This window comes from Miscanthus floridulus, unplaced genomic scaffold (assembly GCF_019320115.1).
Source record: "Miscanthus floridulus cultivar M001 unplaced genomic scaffold, ASM1932011v1 fs_240_3_4, whole genome shotgun sequence".
NCBI lineage: Eukaryota > Viridiplantae > Streptophyta > Magnoliopsida > Poales > Poaceae > Miscanthus > Miscanthus floridulus.
Window position 1 is genome coordinate 67,551 of NW_027096445.1, and position 12,450 is coordinate 80,000.

At 47.8% G+C, this 12,450-nt stretch overlaps 1 protein-coding gene and 1 long non-coding RNA gene across 6 annotated transcripts; one reads left to right on the top strand and one right to left on the bottom strand.

The window, feature by feature from the left end:
* Positions 1 to 2,326: 2,326 nt before the first annotated feature.
* LOC136530969 (F-box protein SKIP23-like) lies at positions 2,327 to 3,985 on the bottom strand. The gene has a single exon (XM_066523672.1). The coding sequence runs from the start codon at positions 3,783 to 3,785 to the stop codon at positions 2,631 to 2,633; it is 1,155 nt and encodes a 384-aa protein (XP_066379769.1). The 5' UTR covers positions 3,786 to 3,985; the 3' UTR covers positions 2,327 to 2,630.
* A 5,100-nt stretch (positions 3,986 to 9,085) lies between these two features.
* On the top strand, positions 9,086 to 12,433 carry LOC136530967 (uncharacterized). Of its 5 annotated transcripts, none has more exons than XR_010777930.1 (6): positions 9,086 to 9,605; positions 9,786 to 9,974; positions 10,195 to 10,255; positions 10,331 to 10,521; positions 10,611 to 10,717; positions 10,909 to 12,433. It is a non-coding gene; the product is annotated as an uncharacterized lncRNA (long non-coding RNA). The 5 variants fall into 5 exon arrangements; XR_010777932.1 differs by having other exon boundaries at positions 10,914 to 12,433; XR_010777931.1 differs by lacking the exon at positions 10,909 to 12,433 and having other exon boundaries at positions 9,093 to 9,246; positions 9,314 to 9,605; positions 10,611 to 10,852.
* Positions 12,434 to 12,450: the final 17 nt, after the last annotated feature.

Consider the following 12,450-nt stretch of genomic DNA (forward strand, 5'->3'; position numbering starts at 1 on the left):
CACTCTCCCTGCAAAGACAACTTTGAGTCATCGATCTCACCATTGATTGTCGCGGAGTAGAAATAAGATATCCAACATGACGAATCAAGAGTTGTGTCATGACCCGGCATTGCATCTCGATAATCATGAACATCGTGTACATTATCATCATCTAAAGTTCATTTTTGCAAACAAGTTAACCTTAGCTGGACCAATTGTGGCTCTTTTATGCCCTGCCGGATGGTCCACAATAGTTCGCCAGAACAATGCCCAGACTAGAACTAACATGTCCTAATGGATGGTCCGCCAAAACCACCCTTGACACAATTGGAGGTGTCATTTAACTTGTTGTCTTGGCCCCATCCATCAAAGCTCAAGTTTGATTTGGTAATTGAGTGGAAAACATTCGAGGTGTCACATAACCAGATTATGCCAAAAGTAGAGAACGTCTTTTAGGTAATCTAATATTCTCTTTGCACCGAAACTTCTTTAGTCCTATGATTTTTTAATTTCATTTTAAAATTTATTTCAAAAGTAACCATGTCCTTTGCTGCTACCTGTTCAGATGTTATTGGTAGAATCATCAGAGTTTCAAATTCAGGGGATTCAATGATGTGATGAGTAGTGCACTTAGAAGATCTAAAGTATGTTTACTTGTAGAGGCCGTTTGAATCCTTTCATTCGAAGGAATTGAAATCTATTTAATAAACGAGGCTATTTGACTTGAAATTTGACATTCCTCCCACTTTCCAAAGTTCACATATAAGCCTATCTCAAATTCATATGGTGGGAGATGGAAATTGATTTTATAGATCACTATGCTATGTTTCTACTTTGCAACTTATAAGATGCTCTTCAACTCGCTCCTCTACGATAGAAATGCAACACATAAGTATCTCTCTCGTATAGCCAACAATAATATACAAATATAATCTATATACAACTATATTAGCTTAATTAATATGTGTCTAAATTATGATTATTAAAATGAATTTAATTTTAAGGATCCAAACAGGCCGTAGTGTATTTTTCTCTGAGTATGTAACCAAGTTTTGGCATCTAATATCACACTAACTTCTTAACTCATTCCTAGGGGAAACACAATTGATATATCATTTTTCCAAGAGCTAAGTTTGTGGAGCTATCTCGTTTGGTTTGTCAAGCTGAAAACAGAGTTTTAAAAAATGTGCAGCGGAGCGACCATAAAATCCTAAATGGGCCCATAGTATCCACTATAGGGACCAGCCTCTCAAATTTGAAGGCCATGCCACGCATAAGGCGTTCGACTAATCTTTGCCAAGCACTGGAATGCCCAGATTACACAATATCGAGCACTGATGATTCAACTTAGGGCACGTTCGGATAGCAAGGAATAGAGCCCATAAATTGATCAGCTGTATTTTATACAGACAAGCAGCAGTGGGAACCACTCCGGCAAGGATTAAGCCAAAACGAACGGGCCCTTAGGAAATCCATGATCCTGCTTAAAACACACAAATGCATTCTATAGGTTTGCACGGGAATGCCCGGATTACGCAACCTCATTCACCCAATAACGCTTCTTCACTCTACAGGTATGGTAAACTGGAGTGCATTTTTCAGTACAGGCGTGACGTGACAAATATGTTAATCTTCTCCGATCCCAGGTTCACACATAAACCTGTACCGCACACTGCAAATTGGCCCATATGCTACTTTGAACAAGGGTATAGTAAGTTGGAGTGCATTTTTCAGCTCACGTACATGCGTGACAAAATCCTCTCCCAGGGCCGCACAGCTACTTGGAACAAGAAAAATGTGAACATAGTAGCCGCTAATCTGAACAGTCCAGTCCTAATGGCCTAGGCGCCTAGCTGCGACATCAGCAGGACAGCTCCTCCCAAACTGAAATCAGGGCTGCACGGTCATGAGCTTGCCGCCTTCCCCCCACCTTTCCTCGCTGACGAGATGAAGCTCCATCCTCCATGGGCGGCCACGGCCCACCTCATCATCGCTGACCACTCCTTACTCTAATTCCGATCCCCGGTAGCTAGAGCATATCCAACAGGCCTCATTCAGCAAACACTGAAGTTAGATCAGATCCAACAGGCCTTATTCAGCAAACTGATGAACAACGTTAAGTTTCAGCAGGCCTTATTCAGCAAACTGATGAACAACGTTAAGTTTCAGAAGGCCTTATTCCACAAACTGATGAACAACGTTAAGTTTCAGAAGTCCTTCAGAGGCCCAGTCCAGCAAGGTACGAAATTATCCTCAGTCATGCGGTAACTAAATTTTACTCAATGTGACTGAAATATTAGGAGCCGAGGACGAGGAGGGAACCAAATTGATGGAACGTTAGGAGGAAACTGAATTCATGGAAATCATAATAATAAGGTAAACACACGTATATACAAAACAAGTATGCATATTGCATATACAGATGTAAGCTGCAATATACTGACACATGGAAACCAACGGGCGAGGAAACCTGAAAACACAGACGAGCAAGAGTAGCGTGCTCGATCGAGATCATTCGGCCACGCGATTCTCGCCAACAGACAGGCGCAAGCTGCAACGAACTCATAAACGAATCACCAGTACCGACAGGTCCGACACAACTATATAAGCATGCCAATGCAGCAAGCAAACGGATTTGGTTGCCTCACGAGTCACGGCTGCCGCTGCGAGTACACCGGCGCGAACCAGAAGCACGGCGCCCTGTACCCGTCGGCGGTCGACAGCACCTCCACGACCTCGATGCGCTTGTGCTTGCCCGCGAGGCTGTACGCCCACACCCGCGTCTCCCCCTCCAGGTCCACGGCATAGTACACGGTGTTGGGCCTCAGCGCGGAGCACACCCTGGTGGACGCGGCCACGGCGCCCACCGCATCCACGAGCACGGCGGCGTCGCCGATGTCTTCCGTGTCCTCCCACGTCTCCCCGCACTCGTCCAGCACGCGCACCACGAACTCTTCTCCTCCCGCGGTCGTCACGGGGCGGAGCAGCTCCACCTGCATCAGTTCGCCGCGGGGGGACTCCACCAGAAAGCTGCTCTCCACGTACGTGTTCGGGCGGCGCGTCACCGAGGGGATGATTTCGGGGAAGGCGGAGTTGAGGTCGTAGAGCTCCGGGAAGACGTACATCATCCCGTACCTCGTGTTGGCGTAGAGCTGGCCCCGGTGGACGACCACGTCAACCACGGAGGGGATGCTGGTCGGCGCCACGGACTTCCACGCGCGGTCGCCCGGCCGCGCCGTGGCCCACTGGTTGCGGTGGTTCAGCTGCCGGTAGATGGCCAGGACCATGACGCCGCCGCCGGGGGTGGGCACCGGGACAGCCTTCTGGATGACGGCGTCGATTGGGAGCACGCCGCCGCCGAGGTGCTGGACCTGGAGGCCCTCGACGCGGGCGACGAGGGGGAGCGTGGCGACGGCTGGCAGCGGCTTGCGGGCGCCGGAAACGAGGTCGAGCAGGTGCATCTCGCCACGCTCGTCCGCGGCGACAATCGCCCCGCGCGCGGAGCCGAGAGGCACGAACTGGCGCGGGTTCACGCGGCCCAGGCGCGCTGGGAGCGTGCCCACGGAGACCTCACGGTCGGAGCACACGATTAGGCGGCCGCGGTCGAGGGCGAGGTCGGCGCTGACATCCGTGGGGAGGAGCAGCCAGGGGAGGTCGGGGCGCGGGCAGCCGCGGCGGGCGGTGAAGGCGGCTGCGGCGGTGCGCCAGGAGCCGCAGACGGCGCGGAAGCGGAGGAGGTCGAGCGACGAGAGGCGCACGACGACGAAGTCGAGCAGGTCCTCGTGGAGCCCCGCCCAATCGGCCATGGCGATCGCGCGAGACGTCGTGGGGCCGGAGGCGGAGGAGAGGTGGCCGCGGCCCTCGCGGGGCGGTTGCCGATTTTGGGATCAGGGGGGTTGCTTACCTCTCACGCGTGGAAACGTCAACGGCGAAATCCCCGTCACGGGTTAGTGTCCCATCCCGTCTCTACGGGGACAAATTTCTTCCGTCCCTGTCCTCATGAGGAACACTTTTTTCCCATTCCGTCCCCGTTTAAGGATTTAATCCCCACGGGTATCCCCATCCCCGCATCAGCCTGGAGGTTCTTGCCGGCAATGATGGTGAGATTGGTGATGATGGGCTTGGAGTTGAAGGTGAGCTCCCCGAGCACGGTCCGGTACTGGTCGAGTAGCTCATCGACCAGCGCTTACTCGGTGACGCTGGCGGCGCCATTAGAGGAAGCGGCGGCGGCTGCGCGAGGCACGGCTTCTTGGTGCCATCGGAGTTGGGGCCCGCGATGGATCTGCAGGCGGAGGCGGAGGCTTCCATGGGGACCGTGGAGGCGGAGGCGCGCATGACCGGCGGGTGGGCCGTGGGTGGGCGGCAAGCTAGGGTTTGGGGCGCATGGGAGAGGGAGAGAGAGGGAGAGGGCAAGTGACGAGTGAGGACTGAGGAGGAGGAGGAGGAGACAGAATCAGCGGCTTGGCTCGGCTGATGGCCGGGCCACGCGCATCAGCTGCGCCCCCACACCACGCAAGCCGCTGCCCTAACTCTACGGCTACGACAGGCCAACCCAGCTACGCGCTCAGTAGACAGCTAGCCCAGCTAGCTTAAGCAGCAGCCTCCTTAGTGCACATTTCGGGTCCCCGCGGTGAACGGGGACAGGGGCATGCATACCATCCCCGTCCCCGTCCCCGTCATCCCCGATGGGGATGGTTTTTTCCCCCATTTAATTCTTCATTGGGAGAAAATTTATACCATCTCCGTCTCCTAATGGGTGAATTCCCCGCAAGGAATCGAGGAACGGGGCCCGTTGACATCTTTACTCACGCGCGTCCATTTGGGGGCGATTTGGTTGTTTTTAGCGTACTTTCTAAGCTGGTCGCTTGGGCCGAGAAAATTACGCACTGATTGGGCCGCCACAAGCCATTTTTGGGATACTCCAGCCGATCCAAGCCTAATGGGCGTGCTAGAAAGGCCCAGTTATGTGGATTTTTTTCTCAAACTGTAGGTCCGTAAGGTGGCTGAATTTATATCAGTTTCGCTGAAATTTGGCTTTTGCTGATGCTTATGATGATTTGTTGTGAGATAAAAATATTATTCGGTCGTTAAAAAGTACTACTGGAGTAGTTCGAGCGAACAAAATTTGTACTCGTCTGATCCTAAGGGCTAATTTGGAAATTCAAATCCCGTTGGGATTCTAATTTTTTCGAGGGTGGAAAATCATGGGAAAATAATTTGAATAATTATTTAATTCTTCAGGGAGGGTTTTACTTTACGAAGGGTTTTCCATCCCTGTGTGTGTCTTCCCCTTTCTTTCAAATTAGCCCTAAGGTAGATAAATTTATTCACAATCTCTACTCGTTGAACATTTGCGACCAATCCTCGAACTTGACACGGAATATTATTTTATTCTTCTAACTTTAAAAAAAATACTTTTGATCCCTAAATTTGCTCCATATGCCATGTTATTAGTTCTCAACTTAGAAAAAAAATCATTTTCGATTCTCCAAACCTGACCATCTGTAAACACTAACTCGTTCTCTCCTAACTCTTACTCGTTGCCTAACACACCGTGCTAGCGCCGGCTTGTTCAGGGATCTGCACAACCACGTAACTAGGTGGTATCATGGTGGCCCATTGGATCAAGGCACAGGTTGGCTCAGGCTAGGATTTTGTGGCCCTGTGAGTCACGCCTATTCACCCTCATCTAAGTGACATGTTTTCTCAAAAAAGATCTAAGTGACATCTCAACACTTGAATTGTTTCACCTCTTTTCAAGCCAAATGTGTCCTCTCTACCAACCATCTCCCTTAAGTCTGTCCAGCTAGGATCCACACATCCTGAGCTCCACCCCGCTCACGTGCTCCCCTCCCGTCTGACTATCAGAGCTCGCGAGCTTCCCTTCGTCGTTAGCTGCTCCAAGCATGACCTCAAGTGGACCCTCTCGGAGCGTCATCCTAACCTCGAGCTCCTCACTACCATCGGGTGCCCCAAGAACGCCGATTGGCCATCCAATCATCGAGCAAGCCCTCTTAGAGCATGGCTCCAATCTAGTGATCACCTTCTTGCATGCAGGGACGGATCCAGGCCCCGGGCTGTCTGGGCTGCAGCCCGGGGCGAGGCCCAAGAACTGTGGTAATAAGTATCATAAAAAAACACATGAAAAAGGCCAACTAGCTCATTAGTCCCCTGTGACACGAGAAGAGCCTAGTAGTTAGCCCGGGGCGCAACCTGTTTCTGGATCCGACCCTGCTTGCATGGACACATGTGCCCTCAAATAAATAATGACCATGATTAAAGGTCTCGTGCTCTCCTCCTGGAGTTGACGAGGGGCATGTTTGTTTATGATCAAAACCGGGTTCTAATATCATTTTGCTTTTTCTTTACCATGAGCCGAAGCTTACATTTCTTCTTGTGTGCTGATTTTTCCTTTCGTTACCCCTCCTCTCCCCTCCCACCCTTCTCATCGTGACTTGTTCGCCTGCTGTGAGGTCGAGATGACAGACTAGAGGGGGGGTGAATAGTCCTTTCTAAAATTAATCACGTCGGCTAACCGAAACAAGTGCGGAACTAAAACTATCGGTCTAGCCAAGACTACACCCCTTTATTTATGTTCTCTAGCACCTTACAAAGATACTAATTAAGCAACAAAGGTGTCGGGCTAGCTAGAGCTCACCTAACCAATTCTAGAAGCAAGGTCACACAAACTTATGCCACTAGTACTTCAAGCAACAAGGGAGCTCCTACACAAGCTAGTAAGCAAAAGCATAAAGCCACCTAAGCTCACTAATAATGCTCAATAACAAGGCAACCAATGCCAAATTAAAGAGCGCAATTACTTAGCTATACAAACTAAGTAATGTGACTAACAAAGTTACACAAACCAAATTAGCCATGCAAGGGAGCTACTTCTATGCTACACAGTCAAGAAGATAACTAGTAAGCTACACAAGCTAACTAATTATAAGAGCAATTACACAAGTACAATATATATAAAATATAAATACAAGCTTGTGTAACGAGGATGCAAACCAACGGGAAGAATAAAGTTGACACGGTGATTTTTCTCTTGAGGTCCATGTGCTTGCCAACATTCTAGTCCCCGTTGTGTCGATCGCTCACTTGGTGGTTCGGCGGCTAATTGGCATCACCCGCCAAGCCCACACGTCGGGCACCATAGAAATCTACCCCAAAAGTGAGGGTAGCTCAATGACACGCTCAACTAGAGTTGCTCTTCGTGGCTCTCGCGGGGCGGGCACAATGTCCATCATAAAGCTCTTCTCTGAAGCACCGCACAAGCTTCTTACGGGCTTCGACGGAGACCACCATCAAGCCGTCTAGAAGGTGGCAACCTCCAAGAGTAACAAGCACCACCGGCTTACAACTCGATCACCTAGTGCCACTCGATGCAATCTCTCGATGCAATCGCACTAGAATCGCTCTCTCACATAATCGGATGATCACTATCAAGCATATGTGAGATAGAGGGCTCCCAAGCACTCACAAGCATGTACATAAAGTCCCCAAGGTGCTCAACACTAGCCATGGCCGAAACCACCTTCTATTTATAGCCCCATGGGCTAAACTAGTCGTTACCCCTTCACTAGGCGTTTTTCGGGTTAACCGGACGCTCCGGTCAGATCGACCGGACGCAGGACTTGCCACGTGTCATTGGCTCCAAACACTATTCACCCTATCTCAACGGTCAAGTGATGACCATGCGTAGCTGCTCAAGTGACCGGATGTAGCAACCCCAGTGTCCGATCGTTTCCAATAAGGTACCAGTCACGATCGGACGCGTCTGGTCGGTCACGATCGGATGCAGCATCAGCGTCCGACCCTTCTCCAAATTTTCTTCGTCGTCTATATCACCGTACGTCAGCCTGACCAGACGCACCCTACCAGTGTCCGATCACTTTCAGCGCCAGCGTCCGGTCGAAGACCGATGCCAGCATGCGCTCTGCTGCCACTGATCGGACGCAGGACCCCAGCGTCCGGTCACTACATGACCAGCGTCTGGTGCACTCTGTGAGACCCTATCTTTTCTGTATAGGGCATCGGTGGAGTTTCGAACCCTTCTCACCTCCGTTCCATCACCAAGTTGATCCACATCAACTCTAACTTTATCTCCTTTATAAATGTGCCAACACCACCAAGTACACACCACTATGTGTATGTGTGTTAGTATTTTCATAATCATTTTTTAAAGGATTAGCCACTCAACTTGCCATGCCACTTAATCCTAGCGACGATGCAAAGTTAGATCACTCGAGTGGCACTAGATGACCGATATACAAACAAGTTTGCCCCTCTTGATAGTACGGCCATCTATCCTAAACCCGGTCACAAACTTCTCTACACACCTATAACCGGTTGAAATAAAATACCCTAGGTTATACCTTTGCCTTGCGTATTCCATTTCATCTCCTCCAATGTCGATGCACATGATCATATTGGTTCATCGATTTTGACTTTACTTGCTTTTCACCGTTACCTTCGTCCATCGGTGTCAAGTCTTGCTCAAGTTTCACCGTCACGCGGTCCATCGCTCTAAAGCCTTGGACTTGTCTTTCACGCTTACAATCGGTCCATCAAGCCAAGTCTTGTCTTGATCTTGTTCACCTTGATCACACTGACTCAATAGTCATGTCTCATGTGCAATAAGCTCCTTCATCATCACATGTGTGAGCTTTGCAACATCTCTAAGCCATTTTCACCTTCATAGCATATGTTGCTCACACATATGTACATGTGGACTAATCACCTGTGTATCTCACATAAACATAATTAAGTCCACCTAGGTTGTCACTCAATTACCTAAAATCCACATAAGGACCTTTCACCTGCACCCTTTCCACTCAATGTGAAGGTGATTGTGATGGCGAAAGTCAGCGAAGGAGGTGGTGCCGTGGTGGGCCGACAAGTAGTGGCAGGTGGTGAAGGGCGAGACATAGCAAGATGTCGAAATGCTCATTTATGGATGGCCCAACAAGAGGCGTACATGTTGAAAATGCTTTCGTCCTAGGTGTATAAAGGTTATTTCACATGATTATTATCTCTTATCTCCTATAACTAAAAAAGAATAAAGCATAAATACTTATTGGTGTGACATTTGATTTGTATCTACCTCTCCCCGTACGATCCTGGGTCTAAGCCGCGCAATCACCGGCAATCTCCCGCATCCCGCAGCAAGGAAAGCCCCGATCGCGCCTCCATCCCCGTCGTGCCTGGATCATCGGGGTCGTGGATGGAAACCCATCCGCGCGACATTCGCGCCTTGTGACGGTGACCACGACTCCGCTTTTTCCCTTGTGACCCATCCGCGTTCGTGGTGTTGACGAGAGGCGAACAGGGCGATTCCCAACTCCCCTGCCAGACATGGGCCGCCACGCCAATGGCACGACCCTGAGCCCAGCCTGGCTGCCACCGGACTCCCCCGGCCCCTGCTGTCCACGCTGGCGGCCTCCAACCAGGCCGGCGGCGGCATGGGAGACACCCTCCCTCCACCTCGGGTCACCGTCGATCCCTCTGCCCCGCAGTCTTCGCCCTGCCCTCGCCCTCACCCTCGAGGCGGTGCGTCCTCGCCGGCGACTCCCCACATCAAGTCCTCATCCGCCCCTTCCCTAGCGGTGAGCACCCACTAGGTATGCCATCTCTTCTCTTCCCTTCCTGCTGTACGAAACTGAGTCTCTTCTCTTCCCATACCGCTGTACGAATCTGAGTACCCATTAAGCTATCTATGGTTTTAGACCCAGACCCTAACGTAAGCTATTTTGATTTGGATTGACACAATTAATTTCTCATTACAAGTATATATTATTCAGGAATGTGAATGCTAATTGCCCCGCGAAAAAATGTCATTAGACGAACTCATCAACCTTGAGGCACCTTGCGAGTCTGACGCGAATGTGGTGGAGCCTCTGGCTTCTGAACTTCAAGCAGAAGGGGAAGCTGGTGTTTTGGGTAGTAATTGGATCAGAATCCATCTGCTAGGTACATGATCTTGAAGAGGGGTAAGTGGAAGATATGGACCTCACAAACGATGATGTAGTGAATGGAAAAGAGTAGCTATACAGACTGAGACAGTAATTGGTTTCGAGGTCAAGCCTGGACAAGGGCCATGCTGCTGAAAATGCATCAGTTTATGAGTGAAACGACATCTCTGTTCAAGAAAGGTGTATCCTCTTGAATGGAATATTATGTATTTATGCTAATATACATTTGCAACTGCAGGTGTGTATATTTTCTGAAGAATCATTTATTTCTTTGGATGCCAAACCATTACCGGAATTTGGTAATTATCCATGACTCAATTTTCATGTGCTTTTTGGGGTTTGCAGGTAAGTTCATGCTAATTGCATTTCTACAGGGTAAAGAAAAGGCTTAGCAGATCTGAGCTGGGAGCTAGGCAGTGTGTGTTGAGGTTGTGCCCGAGGCACATGTTGAAGCTGCTTCTCGCCTCCTCATAGAGGAGCGCACCACCGCAACAGCAAGCAACCCCTAGCGTAATCCCTTGTGACAAGGCAACAAGGGCTCAAGTTATCCCATATGCTATAGCCAGTACGTACTAACCACAAATGGTCTTCGCTTCCTTAAATATGCTGTTAATTTTCATTGACTTCACTATTTTTTTCTTTGCTTCGGTGGAGGCTGAACCATTATCTTCACCAAGATGAATGACTCCGCATTAGAGCTTTCTGGTCTTATTCCTGAACATCGTTCCTTATATGGAGATGTTGTGCAATGCCAATGTGAGGTGAGTTGTCGAAACCTGAAAATTCTAACTCTACAGTTTGTCAATATCGTTCTGTTTTAGCAATCTATAGAAAGCCAAAAAGATATTCGTTGGTTGGTGATCATATGAAGGTAAACACATAATTTGATTGCTTGTTCCCCCCAAAACTGTGTAGTTTTGCTGTGACTTACTTTCTATTTTCTAGATTGCAGAACAGGGCATACGTTTGTTGTTGGTGAAAAAGATTGTAGTGATTTGATTGCTTCTGCTGCTTGGGAAATGAATAGATAAGCAAGCTTTATTAAAGATTTGTCTTTATTCTATAAATCTTCATCGTCCTGAATATTTGGTATCTAATCGTTCTTTTAATAAGCAATTCAGTTAAGTTTACAATGATGATAGGTATCCCTCCATGCTCTCGATCTCTCTCTTGCGCGCAACTATTTTCCTCTCAGCAGTCCATATGGCAGTCTGCCAATCAAATCTGAAGGGGCTTGTAGCCATTGCCATAAAAACTCCCGGTCTTCCAGACTTGCATTGATGCTGCCCTCGCTGTAGCGATCTCCACCCTGTAGTATCTCTTTTATATTGAAGGAACCCCAGAGATAGGAGAAGGTGACGCCCGAAACTATCATCTCCCTCTGACAAACATAAGTGGCCATTTGACATGTACTATGCAAGTGGTCTCGAAAATACTACTTCATAACTAATTAGTCTATTATAATATGAAGAGACCCGGTAACATTTATCATATTATCAAAGTATTTCTCAATATAATCTGTACATACCATTTCCATATGTCGAATCCAAAATTCATGGAAACAATGATAACCAAAAATTAATATTTCAGTCTCTTCTTTAATTTTTAGCTACATGGCTTATTTAACCAAAGACAGTTGCTTTTATCATCTTTTTTAGTGATTTTGAAGTTTATTTGCAATGTCTTGTCGTATTAGCAAAACACTGAACTTTCAGTGCTCTGTTCAGTGCTGTGGAGCAACTTTCAGTGCTCAGTTCAGTGCTCAGCTCAGTTTATTTGCCTTCATAACTCACCTGAAGTCACCAGTGAACCTCAAATTGGCAACCTATAAGTATTACAGTCAGTCTTAGTTAATGAGAATCTGTATGGCCCATATGCATTTAGAGTTTGTAATAGACAGTTAGCTAACTGAATGCTGGATAGTGGATGCATCCATCATCAGATACCAGCACAATTTAAGGTATTTGATTTTATTTTATCAGGTTGGTTGTCGAGAAACTAAAACAATCATATTGTTTATTGCACGAGAAAATGAAATGGCCTTTAGTATAACTCAACTTCTAAAACAGAGAAAAATTGTAAGTAATAAAAACGGTTGTGAATTTTAAAAATAGAGAAAATAATTATCAAGAAAGAAAAAAGAAATTAGCTTCTCCCGTCATGTGAAGCCACCTGCTGGAAGTTGCTATCGCTTCCTGATGATAAGAATACCTACCTTTTTGTTACTTGTGCAGTTGTGCTTCTTTATGAGTTGCTTTTTCAGTTGTACTTGGTTTGTACCTCAACCATCAAAATTCAGTCCTTACATTGTTGTATAGCCTGCAATTTCGTACCATCTTATCTACAATAATTCATCAGGACAGGAGACATGAAACCTAAAACTGAATTTTCATGTTGCATCTTATGGTTTGTTCTGAATTTTGATTGATGCAAACTTGCCTAAATGTAGAATCCTTAAATGGTCAAAATTGTTTGTATTGTGCAAAATAGGATT

What these genes read in the sequence shown, in the direction of transcription:
- LOC136530969 (XM_066523672.1), bottom strand. Translation starts at nt 3,785, where the DNA reads ATGGCCGATTGGGCGGGGCTCCACGAGGACCTGCTCGACTTCGTCGTC.